This window comes from Saccoglossus kowalevskii, chromosome 2 (genome assembly GCF_978046115.1).
Source record: "Saccoglossus kowalevskii chromosome 2, keSacKowa6.1, whole genome shotgun sequence".
Lineage (NCBI taxonomy): Eukaryota > Metazoa > Hemichordata > Enteropneusta > Harrimaniidae > Saccoglossus > Saccoglossus kowalevskii.
The window spans coordinates 28,304,613-28,323,375 of NC_140642.1; the positions used below are offsets into that span (position 1 = coordinate 28,304,613).

At 34.4% G+C, this 18,763-nt stretch overlaps 1 protein-coding gene across 1 annotated transcript; it reads left to right on the forward strand.

Annotated features, from left to right (window-relative positions):
• Positions 1-4,365: 4,365 nt before the first annotated feature.
• Positions 4,366-13,977, forward strand: LOC100378209 (sphingolipid delta(4)-desaturase DES1-like). Its single transcript, XM_002732577.4, has 3 exons — positions 4,366-4,521; positions 9,783-10,525; positions 11,130-13,977. Exons 1-3 carry the CDS (start codon positions 4,440-4,442, stop codon positions 11,286-11,288), a joined length of 984 nt encoding a protein of 327 aa, XP_002732623.1. The 5' UTR covers positions 4,366-4,439; the 3' UTR covers positions 11,289-13,977.
• Positions 13,978-18,763: the final 4,786 nt, after the last annotated feature.

The following is an 18,763-nucleotide window of genomic DNA, read 5'->3' on the forward strand; positions in this document are numbered from 1 at the left end:
GTGGTTCTCTCAGATTTGTTCATTTCATGTGGATATGTTCAATTGTCTTATTTATAGGAAATATTTTTAAAAAATTTATATTTTTGACTGCTTGTCCAATTGCTTTGATATTGTATATGTAGGAGTATCAGGTGGACCTCTGTCAGATTTGTTGATTTTGTGACAATATCTTCCATTCTCTAATTTTGATGAATATTTTTGGTCAAAAACGTTATTTTCAACTTCTTCTTGAAAACTGATAATCCGATTGCTTTGTAACTTTATTTGTAGGTACCTTGTGTGAACCTCTATCAGATTTGTTCAATTTGTAACCATATCTTGAATTCTCTATTTTCAGCGAATAGGTCTGTCATTTTTGGCTCAAAAATGATATTTTCGACTTCTTCAAAATTGTTAACCTGAATGCCATGATTCTTGGTGTATATGTACCCCGGGTGTACCTATATCAGATTTGTTCATTTCCTGTCAACATCTTCAATTCTCTATTTTTAGCAAATATTTTCGTCATTTTTCATCAAAAAACATATTTTTGACTTGACCTTCAAAACCAGTAGTCCATAGTCTTTGATACTTGTACACATGCAGCTTGGGTAGACCTCTATTAGATTTGTTCATTTCGTAAAGATATCTTCAATTCTCTACTTTCAGTGAAATATTCACTGCAACAAAATCAAGAAAGTTGGTGTCTTGCGATATTAAAGCAGCTAGCATTAAGTTTAAATTGCTTCTTAGTCATTGCTTTGAGAGCATGCATAACAAACAGCGGAGCTATATCAGCCGACAGGCTGCTAGTTTTCGTGAATTATGGCTGAAAGAAGCTAAATGAAATTACAACTCATGTATGAACAATAACTTGGATCTATAAATAATATTGTACTTGGTAAAATACTGTTTTTTCTGCATAAAAACGAAAGAATTTCAAAATGTATATAACAGTATGAACGGCATCATATCGAACGACGAGCAGCGGAGGCCGGGAACGGAAGTTCAGGTCGCATATTGCCTGAGTTCTGCTATTATAGTATCAATATTCGACAACAATACACACAGAAATAGAGATTAACAGCGAACAGAGAGAAAACAAGCTATGATTTTCACCAAAAATAAACCCACACCAGAACAAACATAACAATCAATTCACACACCTAAGAATAACTCAAATTGAACTATGACAAACTTGAACACAATGGAACTACTTACTGAAAACAACAGAAAGGCAGAGAGAGGCATTAAAGACATCTGCATCAAAACTCTTTGTATCTCCCAATCATTTTATATAGTATAAAGGGAACGATTTAAGGTGCAAGATTTCCACATGTCTTTCAGAGCAATTAACTACTATTTTTGATTCTTTATTGTTAAATACATTTGCATGTGACACTATAATGGAACTAAACAAAACTGTTACAAATTATTCCTGGTGACATCACAGGGAGCCCAGGAACTATGATCAACTGTACGGACTCCCTATGAGCGGGGGGGGGGGGGGGTATCGGCTGGTATCTAGTGTAAGAAATATTTCTTATTTCTTACACTAGATAGAGAAAACAGAGAAAACTTTAAACTACACACATACAGGCTGTTACCGAACGTTTCATTCAAATTGACTATAATTGCGTGGTGTTTCATGATGTATCGCAAAGCCAATCAGATTCTGGTCGATACTCCTACGCACACGCGTAGACCGGGTCGTCCCTTTTAGAAGCTTGTATTCATACAATCTGACGTCTGGCGATCGTTCTGATTGGTCAATGGCAGTTTTCAAATTTATAAATGTTTTATGTTCATCAACCGTAAAGTTTGTAAACGTTTTTTTTTTTTTTTTTTTTAAGAAAGCACTATTTTTTCAACACAGATGATGATTTTAAACATGACATAGCTCGTCAAAAACACTTTTACTAAAATCATGAAACCTAATAATTAGTTGTCTGAGATGAAACTAAATAGACAGGCAGACACTGATTTAACTACTCGGTTATTTATACTGGCAAAACAAAATAATAATGTATTTATGTTTATAATAATATTACGTTCATTGAAAAACCTACACGAAACAATCTTTCTGTGCCTTTGTCACAAATAGAAAGGCGAAGAAGCATCGCGTCAGAACAAAACATACAAAAGCAAACAGATTTGATTGCAACCGTCAGGTTTTGTATCAGACAAAAAAGCCATCAACACTTTCCTAGTTTGTGGAGCCTGAGTGTGAATGCGTGTCACACCACATCCAAATTGGTATAATGCTATTTGTGAAATTAAAATGGACGAGTCAAATTTAAATCTGCATATTTCTCATCATTAGTGTGTTTACGGCCAACCCTCAAACAGTTTTGTCTTTATTGTAGATGTGCTAGGGACACCGTCATCGAGTGAGAATATCGAACGTGCAAGTCAAAAGTATAACAATTGCCAAACATACATGCAAAGCTTCCAAAGAAAAAGTCGGGACCAAAAATGCCCGAAGTGTAATTCAAAAATGTCAAACGTGCATGCATAGATCCACCCCTGCCTGATCTTTGCTCGTTAAGCACGGTTCATTTTTTTGCCGTTGAATCCAAATTTAAAACTCTTAATTTAAAACTCCTAGAATGCCAAACGTTTTTTTTTTCATTATCATTGTTATTTATCTAATAATACAGATCAAAATGTCTGGTCATCGAACTACTTTTCGCACAAAGAATGTACCAAATTAAAAAAAAATAAGAAGTTGGTGATTTGTGTCTAAATCAACAACTATGATGTAACACTTTTGAGACAAAAACCGGATACTGTAAAATACTTTGTTTTAGCTGGAATTAATTTTCGCTGAAAAAACAACTTTTTTGGTGTTCTGTATGGAATTTATTTTCACTGATTTTTGCCGAGTTTAATCTAAAACGTAGGGGAAAAGGTAAATTCGCTGTATTTTATTTTCACCAAATGATTTCTTCAGCGAAAATTAATTCCAAGTACTAGTATTTTACAGTAATTGATTCGTTTTAATTTAATAGGCTGAATGCCTGCGAACTACTTTAATAATGTGTTGGCGTAAATTAAAACTCACTAGCAGTTCAAGGGCCTACATTTTGAATGTAACATTGACACTGAACGTGATAAGCAGAGAACGACAACATTGAAGTGCAGCAATGCCTGTACTTTGAATAATAATCAACCGTTATCACCATGACGACCCGTCAACGCCCAAGGCTTCATCTTTGAGGCGTAAGTCCAGGTTGCATGCTTCACTTTAAATCTCGGAGCTAAGAAGACCATTGCTGCTAGAGCCGAGTAAGAAATTTATCTAATTATTACTGTAACATGAAAACAAGTTCCTAAATTGGAGGACAAAAAGTAAAAAAAATTATAATTATAGTATATAATTAAAAAAATTATAGTCAATATATATGGCAAATTATATGATAAAAATTTATGAAACATAAATCATCCTGGAAGACCCATGAATGCTGTTGGGTTTTCTTCAATTATTGATCGAAATGTTTAAAATAATTAAAATAATTAGTTCGATTTTTGGATTATTGGAACGTTTGTTGGCAATATTTCCAAATATATTGTGATTATGTTACTTATTGCCTTGGTTATGCAGCAAGTTGAACACATACAACCATGTGTCTTATTTAGTTCATTGTATCGGTACTAGTAACTAGTCTTTTAAAAAAAAATATATAACAATTGAATTTTAAACCATTAGCTGACTGTAGTCAATTTCAATTTATTAAAAGATTTAAACAACATGAAATAAAATAAAACGCACAATTCAAAAAATAACACTGTTGATAAGCGAAAAAAAACCCATAAAATTGTCTACATGTTTGTTATTCTAGTAAGATTTCCACTGTAAACTTTATTATAGTGAATATGACGCCAATGCAATGTTTTTATCCCAACTTAATTCCTTGAACATACTTCACATATATTTTTTTCTGGTATGTCCTCCTTTTTGAATTCTGAATTGGTGGTTACTAGGACGAAATCTAGTGAGACGATCTACATTTGATAATGCAAGGTACCTCGTTGATTTTTTAATTTCCTGTATCGTTACTGATATGTTAGTAGATTCGGTAACTCTAATAAGCGTACTCCGTGAAGTAAATACTATATCTACCATTACAAATACTTGCAACTGTATTTTCTTTTAGATATTATTTTTTCAATAAAATAAATACACTAATGTATGTGGCATGCCTTATGGAGCTATGCTTGTGATTTTCAAAAAAAAATGTGAAAAGTGCCCAAAAAACTATTCCGCTACCTTAATACAATAAAGGTGGGTGTGAAGTTGAGATATTTATCCAGTAGTTGTATATTTATGTTACGTAAACGGTTGTCATAAACAGCGCCGCCAACATTGTAGGTTGGATATGCGGCGTGCATCAGATCGAGACCGGCATCGAAAGTGACATCCGTATCGTATCCATTTTATAATCAGTGTGTACGACAAAATGGGTGCTCGCGTTTCCAGAGATGATTTTGAATGGGTTTACACCGAAGAACCACATGCTTCAAGAAGGAAAGAAATTCTCGGTAAGCATTCGTCCCCAGTTTTAAAAGTAACATTGAGATTAATAGGTAGACAACTCAGAAACTGGCTTCACCTTCATGCCTTCATTTAACAATTTGAAAATGCATACTCTACGATCTAGACACATCTGATTTAGACACGGTATCCAGGGCTTGAACTTCGGGATGGAGAGGGGACCCAATTTCAAAGCAATATTTTATAAAATTGCTCAGTATAAGAATTGTATAGAGGAAATCTGTGTTTTTTTTTTGAAGGTCGCGGCGCAGGCTATGGCTGTGCGTCGAGGAAATTGTCTTCGATACGTCCCCTGTGTAAGCCGTGTGACATACGTGTACAATTATTTATGCGAATTAGGGATATTTACCTCATATTTAAACATGTATATTAAAGTTATTTTTTACTCTTGTCTAATATAATTGCATTTGCAATTAAATGAAATCTGTCACTAAAATTTTGACCATTACTGTCCGAGGTATTTTAGTAGAGGTGCTGTAAGGAGAATTGAAAATAATCAGTCTGTGGAACCAATCAACTCGCTTCTTAAAGAAAGTGCATGTCGTATGACACTTACAATCATGACCATTCACATTCATTGAAACCAAAATGGCAACGGAGGCGAATGGGGTACTTACTGTAAACAGATTATTTTTGTTCACTGATTTTTAATTTCGTTGTTTTCACCGATATGTAAATTTACTAAATTAAATTCACATGAACATGTAGAATAAAATAAGACTTGTTCTTTTCTGCAAAGTTTGTGAAATTGCTCAAAACATCAACATAGTGAAATAAAATGCTAGTGAAAATAAATCGTTTTACAATACTAGTAGTAGTACATGGGAAAATTATAGGGGTGTGCCAGCAGCTTCTCCAGACCTTTCTTTCCAGACAGCCAAAAATGCAAAATCCTTTACTGTTAATTTTCTAATTTAAGTTTAGTAATTTTTCAGCCAGAATTAATAATTTTCATTGCTTGAACTAATGTGATTTTTGATTTTTATATTTAATAAATAAAGCTAAAGTTGTAGACCTTTTTCCAGACACTTTTGACTCAAAAGGGGTATTTTTCTGGCAGTGTAAATACTAGCCATCGTATCTGTAACGTTTTTGAAATTTTATATGTGGATATACCGTACATAGGAGAGTTTACATGTAAAGCTGTTCGGGTTTATTTTTCATTTTCTCCAGAGTCCTACATCGTTCCAGACAGCCATCTATACCACCTTTTACAATATGTATACTCAATCACATATGTTTTTGTCCCCCCCCCCCCCAGAGTATGGGTGATATCAGTTTTCTGTCAAAATTTAAATTTAGCAACTTGAACAACAATGCTTTTAGGTGATTGAACATTGATCCCCTTCAAATAATAAATGCTTAAATTGTAGCCTCGATTGCAGAGAGTTTGGCTCATAAAAAACATACCATTTGGCAGCATATTTATAATGATTTGTAATCACATACTTGTTTAAACAATCAAATTACAGTTGAGGGGTTGACCATTGGATATTTTTTATTACTTAGTGCTGTAAACAATTTTGTTAGCTTTTGTAGATATTGTATGTGTTGTTTTTATAAATTTTGCCATTCAATCGATCCTTAATTGTTATAGTACTAAAATTTATTTCATAAGACTCAATTCTTACTGCGTTTTCACTAGAAAAAGTTACATTGGCGTAAGTTGCACCCAATAATTAAACTATAATGATTTCATTATCTTGCGTTTACACCAGCAATGCTACAAGAGACGTAAATATGGCAGTCGCTGGATAATTCTTACAATGGCGCCGACATGTAGATATGCAATGTTTCGCTTGACCGTATTTCTTTTTTGTACTTTTTTATTTGAGCAATACCGGATTCGGCTGATACCCCGCCCATCCTAAACCCCGCCCATGGGCGATGTTTCAAATAGTGGGCGATGTTTTGGTCCACACATTGCCTGACTGAACCAACAAACATTTTTACAGACCCCAATTTTCCCGTCCAACATCTTGTATCGAGCGCGCTATTTCAAATATGATGCCAAAATAATTCACTGTGAAGTCGAAAAGCATTAAAACTTCAATAAAACCAGTGCTGTATACGAATTGTTGTTGCGTATTATGACTCGTTAAAATACATTTCACTCGAATAAAGTCTACGCTTGAAAAGAATGTTATTTACGAAGTTTAAAATATCCAAGCCTTCCTGGTTCGAGCCTCTTGGTTGTTATCAGTAATGTTTAATCCTTGTCTGTATCGCATTCCAGACAAAAAGTCGATAAACAAGAAATAGGCAAACTAAAATGTCTCCCGCGTTTTACATACGACATGATTATTAAAAAACGGTTAAGTTAAGCGGTCGTGTACGTTCTATAAAGCTAACCTTGTACACATAATCTTGTACTGACGTGTTTTTTATCCAAAAAAGGTTCCCTTTCAGTTAACTCTTCGCGTTCATGGTTTTTGTGAGAGTTGGAAGATTTTTTGAACACATGACAAGTAACTATATTGATTTGCGTCAAGCTGGATGGCCTGAATTTAAATATCAGTGCGTGAACTCTGGAGGTCATTGCCCAATGCTGCACGTGGTTATTATAGTTCAGTCGAAATGTACGTGAATATTGCGATCGAAGTGCGCTGTCCAGAGTTTATTATATTATAGTAACCAATGTATTAAAACACTTTGAATTTATACTTTGCATGATTATATTTGGTCAACGCGAAACATTATTTTTTCTAGACCATTTTTATCAACGCAGGGGTATTTTTCCCAGACAAGATGGGCCTCGTAATATCTGCCAAAAGATCGCCCGGGCGATCTTTTGGTCCACATTTTTGTTAAAAAAAATCAAATCCTCCATGAGATCGCCCAGGGCGGGGTATCAGCCGAATCCGGTAATAGTTCTGGGCAATATAAAATGTCATAATGAGATACACACATATGAACTTGTTGAAACATGGAGCCAATCTCGTTTTAGTTCTGTGTTGGAAACAATTGGTATATTTCAAGTTTAACAACGTATACCGGTCAAAATAATAATCTTAAGCACCTTTAACACATATTGCCAATCATTCAACTTTAAAATAAGATAAACCTAAATACAGTTGATTTTGGGGCACTCAGTTTAGAGGCGTAAATATGGTGGATAATATGCACACCGATGCTGACTCATACATAGTACAGTTTTGGTTGACCATACATTTCTGTCTTATGTGCACTTGTTTATCAAAATGAATACTGCAAAATACTTTTGCTATTTTTGCTAAAGGAATAATTCGGGGAAAATAAAATCTATCGATTATTACCCCCCCCCCCCCCATGTTTTACATTCACATCACAACAAATCAGTGACAATAAATCCCATACAAAAACACCCACAATTTCTCTTCAGCAAAATATTAATTCCAGGTAAAATAAAGTATTTTACAGTTGTGGACAATTCAGGGCCCTGTAAAACGGGTTGAAATTAATATTTAAATGATTGTCGATTGGACAAGTTGATGAATGAAAGTGCCTGTTCTAATTGATGATGTGCCTATCCCTAGTTAGTCAGTTAGTAAAATATTTGTACAGTATCTTTGTTAATTTGTCCACAGGGTCAGACAATTTGTTCATTTACCTGTCCCAGCTAAAATATGTCTGTCTGGGATAGGTGGACATCCCTTAATTCCCTCTGTAAAATGTCATAATACAAATGTAATAAACGTACATATAAATGTATTGGAACCAAGCAGCATGTTATGAGTTTAACAATGTATACTGGTCAATATAACAATGTAAACTGAAATGCTCCATAGAAATATATTACCATTTATATTTGACAGTTTTCAATCACTATTTTTGTGACAGCTGTTGCTGATATAGTAATAAATTTGCAATTTTAATAACATTGAAAAAAAATAAAAAATATTTTTAGATTCCTGAGTACAACATTGATGAGTGTAATCAGAGTGAGTACTACAGTAAATGTTTGTACTAAGCACTAGTGATAATTAAATAGTTATTTTTATTGAAAAGTCTAAATACAAATAATTACATGTCATTCAAATAAAAATTAACTAGGTTGCTTTAACATTGAAAAGTAAGGCAGGGTTTGGTTTACCCAAATTTTAGGCTTGATCAAATTTTGTGTGCGAACATGAACCAAAATATTTGGGCCGGTACTACAGTATGAATAAGTACTAGATTATGTAATTGCTATATCTTTGACTAAATGTGCAAATTAGGTACGTGACCATTGTTGCGCTGTCTCAAAATCTGTTCACAGTGAAAACAGTGGTACAATGGCTGTTAGAGAAGTCAATTGGACTGCTGAAAAAACACAAAAGTTCAGTCTGGTTAGGAGATATTGTAATAGAGAATTTCAGCACAAGTGAATAGAAAGTCAAGATTTCTAAGGGCCGATAATAAAGCGATAGTTGACAACAACAATCCTAGTGGGTGGAAAAGAAACTTTTCCCATGTTCTCAAAACTATGTGTCCACCAATGTCCGGTGTCTAGATAGGTCTTGCCACTCTCACCGAGTTTCGGTTCAACAGTTTAAAACAAACTATTTAAAAGTACGGTGCCTATTCGGGGGTATGCCATGTCAGACACCTCTGATGTAACAAATCTACATTAAAAAAACCCCAGATTGATGCTTTGTGACATGAAATGTTGGAACTATTTTTCGATGCGTATGAGATTTGTACCCCGTGATTGTAATCACCATGGCAACAACTATATAAACTGCTATATTTATACAAATTAAGGCAGCAGAGCTTTGATTTGTAAGGCTGCTTGTACCTTGTATGTGTACCATATTTGTCTTCTACATGGCCCTTTGGAGAAAGAATAGTATTTTGAGGGCTGGCTTTAGTACTATTTCAATGCATTATAGCCTAAATACAATAGTCAGTACAGCAGAAAAGGTTTGTACCTATTTACAAATTGCAAGTGAGTGTGAAATATCAAGAATAAAACCTTCTTTTGGTTCTAAAAAAGACGTCACAATTAATGTTGGGAAATAAAAGTATAGAACAAATTTCAACTAAAAAAACAGAGGCTTTTATTAGTAGCAAAAAAAAAACTTATTTTTTGGGTAAAAATTGATATTTTTAACTTCTTGTTAAAATCTGCATGTCTGATTGCTTTGATATTATACAGGTACCTCTAGGTGATGATGTCTTCAAATCTCTAATTTGAAATGTGCATTGCAAACAGCGGAACTATCTCAGCCATTTATAAGTACAGTAAATATCAACAATTCTGATAATAATTGTATTGTTTAATTTGTAGGTAAATACCCTGAAATCAAGAAATTGATGGGACATGATCCCAACCTCAAGTACATCGTGATTGCTATGGTGATGGTACAACTGATAGCAGCCTACCTGGTACGCAATGCATCATGGACAGTTGTTCTGCTGGCTGGCTATTGTTTTGGTGGTGTGATCAACCATTCCATGTCTTTGGCTATCCATGAAATTGCCCATAACTTGGCATTTGGACATAGTAAACCAATGTATAACCGTATACTTGGTATATTTGGTAACCTGGTCCTTGGATTCCCAGAGTCAATTACTTTCAAAAAGTATCATCTGGATCATCATCGTTACCAAGGGGATGACTTATTAGATGTAGACATTCCATCGCAGCTGGAAGCCAAACTCTTCAAACATACTTTCACCAAATTAATATGGGTGATATTGCAACCATTCTTCTATGGCTTTCGTCCACTCTTTGTGAATCCTAAACCTGCAACCTTCCTAGAAGTGCTTAACATTGTAGTGCAGCTGCTGTTCGACCTCGCTGTTCTTTACTGCTTGGGTATAAAATCACTTGTATACCTCATTGGTGGAACCTTCTTGGCTATGGGTTTACATCCTGTTGCAGGGCATTTTATATCAGAGCATTATATGTTTAAGAAAGGTTATGAAACATACTCGTACTATGGTCCTCTCAATATGATCACTTTCAATGTTGGATATCATACAGAACATCACGACTTTCCCAGCATTCCTGGAAGCAAACTGCCTCTGGTAAGAAATATTTCATTATTCTCTCAGTGCTCAGAACTAAAAACATACCTACTTCTAGATCCAGTACTATGTTACCAGGGGTTATTACCATTCTGAGAGAACTGAAACCATACATGCACCTACTTAATAAGTTTATTTTTAGCTCTGCTGTCATCATAGATAGATGATTGTATAGGTGATTGTCTGTCAGCGTCCGTCTGTCAACAATTGCATTTTCGATTTCATCTTGAAAACTACCAGCTCAATTGTTTTGATACTTGGTATGTAGTCACCTTGGGTGAACTTTCACGTAGCTATCTATTCTCTATTTTTGCAAATATTTTCATCATTTTTGGGTAAAAGATTATTGTTTTGAATTCTTCTTGAACACTATCAACCAGATTGATTTGATATTTGAGCTGTACATATATGATGAAGTTAAGTTCATACGTTTTCAACAGCCACATCCAAACCACCTTTTCGCTACCACAATGTTCTTGTAGGACAGTGGAGCTATTTCAACTGTCAGATCACATGTTACCATAAATAATATCTGAGGGACATAATGTCTTTGTTGTTTATAACTTTATACCTCTAATAATAATAATTTTATTTATTTCTAAAGGTCAAGAAAATTGCTCCAGAGTACTATGATGATTTACCATGCCACACCTCTTGGGTTAAAGTACTTTATGACTTTGTGACAGATCCACAGATTGGTCCATATGCACGTATCAAGCGCAAATCTAATCACAATGCGAGGAACGGAACAAAGGCTGAATAATTAATTGCTATAGGTCCTGTGGATTGCAAGGAATGGGTCTTGAATAGAATTTAAAATATTCTGTTCATAATATGACAATTATAAACATTAGTTGACATCAACACAGGATCTTATTGTGGTGCTCTTTGTATGCAGATATAATAGATAATGCTTTTATAGAGTGCCATTTTATAAATATGAGGTTTAAATTTAGACATTTGGTACATCGAAAGATTCTACATATTGTGCATATTGGAACATTACAAACTTAAAAATTTGATACTATTTGCTGACTGGTGGTGATATATTTGATTGAAGTGTATTTGTAGTTGTAAGTCATGTTGCCTAAAGTGGTGATTCTCACCAAATCACCCATGTGTTTTGAATTGTGTATCATTATGTCCCTTAAATCAAGGTTGAATTCCCAAGTAAGTTGGTGACTGTATGATGCCTTGAAAAGTTCATTTATGATTTTTCATTTTACTCAAAGTTTAGAACAGGACATAACTACAGGCACAATCCCAAGGACTGAAGATTCAAAATATTTTTGTTTATCCTTGTTAAACAATAAATAACAACAAATTAAAATCAAAGTATACCTATCATTGCCCTTTTATGACTGTGCTTATTCTGCTCTTCAATTTGGTATTTTTTGGAAATTTACAAATTCATGCAAATTTTACACATTTAATGTCCATCCTCAACATTTCATTATCCAGATCTACTTACTCACAACCATCCAACTAGTTTTGTTCTAGTGTTACTTTTATCCAAAGGTAAACAATCTGAAAAAATAACATTAAAATATGCAGCCACAAAGCATTAGAATACCGAAACACACTTTAAAACGTTATCTACTTAACTTATTGGCTCCTGTGTGTGAAACAGTGCGAGTCTTTGCAGTTGTCTGTATGAAATGATGACAATATATATTAGATTTCAGATGCACGTTTTTGTTGATGAGCTGGTTGGCTGGCAGCCAGTCATTTTTTCACAATGTTCCTGCATCAAACATTTACTTTTAAGCTTACTTTCAAAGGCACTACATTAGATGGAGACTTGCCACAACTACTTGCCACAACTACTTGCCACTTTCATGTCATGCAGTAATATTTTAGTCTGGTGTGTAGACCAGGCATCTTGTTGCAAATTATTTGTAATTTTCTAATTTTTTGCACATATTTTTGGTTCTACTGAAAAAAATTCATTCCAATAACGTATATTGCCCTCCAAAAAATAATTTCTTAAATGATAAGACCAAGAAAAAAAATGTTTATTTTTATGGTCATTGTGTAAGTCAGTTAACAATTAAAATATATATAAAAAAAAAGCAATGTTAATGGTGCATTTGTGATTTTGTAAAACAAATTGTCCAGAATTATTTGGCCTTTCCCCCCGTCCCCCCTTGGTCCTAACCGTTTTTAACAGTCACCAAGAAGTCTATCATTCTTGTGAGATGTTCAATGTGAATAAATGTATTTGGATAGGTACACATGGTTTTAGTTAGGGCTTTTATTGTGTATTTCTATAACCAAGAGCTTCCATCATTTATTATTGTTATATGTTGTATATATATTGCAGGGTTGGTGGTAGTGTGTCTGGTCAGAAAATTTCATTTTGCAAGATGGCAGTTTTTCGTGACAATATACAAAAAAACTAATTTTTACCATCTATGTTTTAGTTTTCAAACTACAGGCCAAACTAGTTTATTTGGTCATAGCCAGAAAACAAAAGAACATGAAAGAAAAATTTTAATTCGTTTTCGCATTGTTGCGACCTGAAAAGTGATCCATATTGTCATAGTTGAGACAAAATCAAATTGCAATTTTTAAAATGAATGAATTGGACAACAGAGTATTATTTATCACTAAAGGCTACATGTTCAGTTTTACAATGATTTGACACGACTTAAAATCAAGCCTTTTAGACTTGCCAGAATTGGTTATTTTTTTCTGATAAATTGACAAAACCAAGGATTTAAACTGGAGTTGAGGCTGAACAGGCACAATATTGATTTTTGGAAACTGCACCCTGTAAATTGACTCAAAAATGTTGGTCTGGTACATTTTCACACCAGCTGAACCCTACGAGAGGTTTTTAAAATAATTTGACGAAAACCAGTCTGAATTTTCAGAATTAGCACCCAAATTGACCAAAAAGCTGGTCTGGCAAATTACCTCACCAGATGACCTCTTCCCCTTGTTACTATTTACCTTGACACTATTGGGTACTTAAAACTGGGACTTCATCACTAACATTAAATATATTCAAAATTATTGGTGTCACATTTGAAGACACTTTTTTTTTATACATGTGTAGTCGTGTCAATATTTCAATGGAACGGTGATCAGACACCAAATCTTTTTGGAGCTTATCAGATAATGTCCAGTTTTTGAATATATTTGTTTCTATTGCATTCAATTACAAATTAGTTATGTTAATACTGTAAAACAGCTTTTTAAACTTATTTTAAGCTACCTGTATCTGTGCTGATTCAGCAAAAACTCTTTAAAATTAAATTTTTGTTGTGTTGCTTAAAATAACCTAATTCGTGCATTTTGCCAGATTTGAATTATTTGAAATGGTGAGTAGCTATTTTGAAATGTTTTGCAGTAGTTGCGATGCTTGAATTGTGACATTATAATCTTAAAATAAATCCCATGATGTGTATTATGCTGCACATAGTTGAATACAGTGAAAGAAATGTGAACATTGGTAGTCTGTTATATTTTTTTTCTCGCAATCAATAGCTTTCCTCAATGTACGCAAGTAACCCAGCCAACCATGCCCCATGATGACTCAATTACAAGATACAACCCCCCACGATAAAGACTCAATTACCCAAGCCAACTATGCTCTAGGACACAATTTAGCCACCCATGCTTGATGACACATTGCTGCAGCCATTCTCGAATAAACGCAATTACCCAACCAACCTTGCCCCATTAACTTAAGATATATCGGTAATTGCCCCCACCATCCTTGCCCCATAAAGACGCAATTACCCAGAGCCGACCATGCCCCCATAAAGACCCTTTACTCCTAAAGTAGGATGCAACATATACCAGTAAGGGAATTCCATTCTCAATTAGAGTTATTGCATGGGACACCAATTACACCTTTGCTTCTTGTGTTTGGGTGTTAACATGGAATCTATCAAAGCTGACAGATAAACGTACAGTCTGTTTTGTCAGATTACATTAATTTTACAATGTTTGTTAGTTCAATAATACAGTACTCCATTGTACAGATTCCACCATGATTAATTGCTATGTTTTGAGTTTGTAATAAGGAAGAGTTAAATTTTTTAGTTTGGAGATTGTTTTTGACTGCACCATGCTATTTTTTGAGACAATATTCAAATTATTTTTATATACAAAAGGATTTTCTCATCTCAAAAGAGGAATAAAGATACTAACATGAACTGTGACAATGTATATTTTCTGTATCAGAATATCATATTGTAATCAGTACCCGATGTGTTGACTACGATGTAATGTAACATATCACACCATGTTTACGACACCATAAACTGAATGACTTCAATAAATTTGGTAAACCCTTATAGTTGTAAATAACCGAGGCGTACACCTGTATTGGTAAACCCTTATAGCTGTAAATACCCGAGGTGTACACCTGTAGACTCTTTACTAAAATCATAACATACTTTAGTTTCCTCGTAAAATTCAATGTCACATTTGGAACAATGTCCACCGGGTCAACTACAACAGATTGGGCCATATGGCAGGTCCATACACCATAAACTGTTTGATTATTTAGCAATTTTGAAATCAGCATCACAAAACTGATGGGAAATGCATGTAGTTTTGTCTGGCAAACATCTTTCCCACATGACAACTCTCCCTTTACTGGTTCAGTTCATAGCAATCTGACAAAAACGGGGCTGTAGGAGGGAATCCAGGCCCAGCAACCTCTGAAATTGATCAGAAAAATGTTGTCCATTTCCTTCTAGATGGCTCCTTTGACTTGTGGGATAGGTTTTTCGCAAGTCAACAAAAATGAGGATTTAAATAGTCCAATTTGGTCCATATATGGTATTAAAGGGGACAACTTTTTTTAAGTGCTGTATCATTTTATTGTTGTGGTTTGCTATCCAATTTTCACACTGGTAGACTCTTTTCATGTATGTTAGAATACCCTTGAAGTTGGGTTTTGTATCATTTATTTTACAATGGTAAATATGTTTCCTAACTAACAGGCTAATAAAATTTATTGTCAGCGATTCGCCTGGATCTGATATTATTAAGCACATTCTGCTTGGTGGTGAATTTTGTTTTAATATCTTTCCCCAACTAAAAAGTAGGTCTCTCCAAAGTGCAACAACATATTCACATTCATAGAAGATATGTTCCAGAGTTTCTGGATTCTCCGGACAAAATGTGCACATCTGTGTGGGAAACTTTTCTAGGTTTATTTTATGAAGTTTGTCATTTGTATATAGAATGTTATGTAAAAGTTTAAACTGAAATTCACGTGTTTTGCTGTCGATACTCATTTTTATCATTAATTTGTACATTTTACTCCATTCTATTAGGCCAAGTTTCAGCATCTCTTCAAGTTTCTTTTGACTCACTGGAGGGATGAATTACCTATCTATTAATTCTTTTTTTATATAGGGTTTTGAGATCGCATCAAGCGGTGTTGGAATTCCAGACACCGATAAGCTTATCTCGTCTATGTCAGTGTTTTTGTATTTTAGATTTTCGGGGATGGCAGTAACAAGGCCAATCCATTTTAGTTTATGTAGTAGAGTCCATTCATTTTGGGTTATTGTTTCCCATGGTATAAGACCATTCTCGTTAAACAGGTCTGAATCTCTTAATTCCGTTTTCAGCCAATTCTCTATAAAAAATAGGTTTTCCGGCTATTTTTATATTTTCGTTATTCCAAATTACTTGGTTTGTGTAACTCATTTTAGTTTCAGCTTCCCAAATTTCAAGACATTCTGGCAGGAAGTCAGTACAGCGAATTGGTAAAAGTTTTGTTTTATAATTACATTGGAAGATGATATTACCTCCTATACTCTTAAGCTGCTTATCAATAAATAGTTTATATGGATGTTCATTATTTAGATCCACATATCTTTTAATCCATAGTAGCCTCTGTTGTTTTTTGAGGATATGCATGTCTGGGATACCCAAACCGCCCTGGCCCACACCCCCCTATCATAGTTCTACGAGCAATTCTGTCTTTTTCTTCCCATATAAAATTATACATAGTCTTTTGAGCCTCCTGAATAAATTCATTCCAACTGCAGTTGTACTCACAATACATGTGAACTGGGATATACCATAAGTTTTAATAATTTGGACTTTGCCAAAAAGAGAATGTTTCCTGCTCTTCCAAGAGTTCAAAATAATTTTCATATTGTCCATAGCTTTTTAACATTTATTTTCCTATTTTCCTTTTGGTTGTGAGAAAAGTAAATTCCTACAATTTTGATAGATGTGGGCCATCTAACCCGGAACAGTTTATCTTGCCTATATTTCCATTTACCAGGCCAGACAGCTTCAGTTTTGTCCATGTTAATTCTCAGCTCTGGGCATTTCTCAAAATCCCCCAATAAGTTAAATAGCACCTCAGCAGATTTTTCGTTTGAAATGAAGCATGACATGTCATCCGCAAATGCTGCTTCTTTATTTTCTTTTCCCGATATGATAATACCTTTGATTTCTTGTTTTGATCTAATAGCCACCAGCAGAGTTTCTAAAACTAAAATGAAGAGCATCGGAGACGGAGGGTCTCCTTGTCTGACTCCCCTTTGCAACTCAAAGTATCCCGTACTATATCCGTTATTCATCACGCAACATACAATGATTTCACCCACCTTTGAAATTGAGGACCGAATTGAAATTTCTCTAATGCCCTATCAAGATACTCCAACTGACCGTATCAAAGGCCTTTTCAAAATCTACTGCTATTAGCAGAGCCTCCTTACCAGTTTGTTCTATGTAGTGATACACCTCACTAATTAATCTTGCATAATCACTAATATTGCGGCCTTTAACAAAAGCTGCCTTCGCCAATTAATTCAGGGAGAACAGATTCCAATCGCTTAGCAAGACATTTGGATGCCAATTCTGCATCCACGTTCATTAATGAAATTGGCCTCCAGTTTTTCAATAAACGTTTATCTCGTCCAGGTTTTTCTATGATACTTTGTTTCTGAGAGGTCGAAAATTCTCCCTGCTCAAAGGCAAAGTTTAATGAGTTCACTACCAGAATTCTTACCAGTGGCCAATATGCCTTATAAAACTCAACCGTTAAGCCATCGTTTCCTGGGCTTTTATTTTCTTTCATTGAAGTTAATGTATCAAAAATTTCCCTTGAAGTTAGAAGTCCCTCACATTTTGCCTGTGAACTTTCTGCCAGCACTGGAATTGCAGTATTATTAAGAAATTTAGTGGCCTCCATCGAATCCTTATTTGAGCAAAGCCTAGAGTAAAAGGATTTTATTTCTGTTAAAATTTCATTTGGTTGTTCTATAGTTTTATCCCCTTCTACTTTTAATTGTTTGATGCAGGATTTCTTTCTGTTTTTTTCCAAATTCAGAAAATATCATACCACCTTGCCCATGATCTTATTATAGCACTTTCTACCTTATAATTATAATGGTCTTCTAGTTTCCTTTTCATTTCTTCCATATTGCTATAATTTTCCTCATTTGGGCTGTCACTACACATCTGTTGAGTATCTTTAAGCTGTTTTTCCCAAGTCCTCAATTTCCTGTTTACGGTTTCTTGCTTTTTCTTTAGTGTAATCAATTGTAAGTTTTTTCATCTGGTATTTAAGTCCCATAACTGACTTCTATCTATATCTTTAAATTCTTCCTGCCAGTTTTCAATCTTTTCCTTTATTAAGTTTCCATACTCTTTATCTTTGGTTCGAGTGGAGTTGAATGTCCAGTGAGCAGGACCATGTTTCTGACAAGAATTTTTTAAATGTAGCCAAACAGCGAAGTGATCCGAAGCTAAACCTGGTATAATTTCAACTTTTTTAACAATCGTTTGCAAAACATCTGAGATTATTAGATAGTCCAGTCTGCTTTGTTGAATAGTAGGGCGTTTTCTACGCCAAGTAAACTGTTTTTTGTTCTCATTTCTTATTCGCCAACTAAGCTAAATTGTTCAGTGATATCCTCAAACATGTCTACCGATTTAGTCCAGGCTTGGGGGTTCCCTCCTGATTTGTCCAAGTTATCCACTGTAAAATTCAGATCACCCCCCAGATTATCGTACTGTTTGGATCTGGGATCATATTAGTTAACCTAATTTTTAAAATCAGTTAAGAATTCAGCATGTTGTGATTTTCTATTGGGTGCATACATGTTTAGTAGAATACATTGAGAGTTATCAATTTCAGTTTGAATCATTAAGATTCTCCCATCCGTATCCTGTGTTAGTTTATTAACTTTATCAGCATTTCTAATTATAGTCATCACTCCTCTGCTGGTGGTAGTTCCATGTGAATAACTA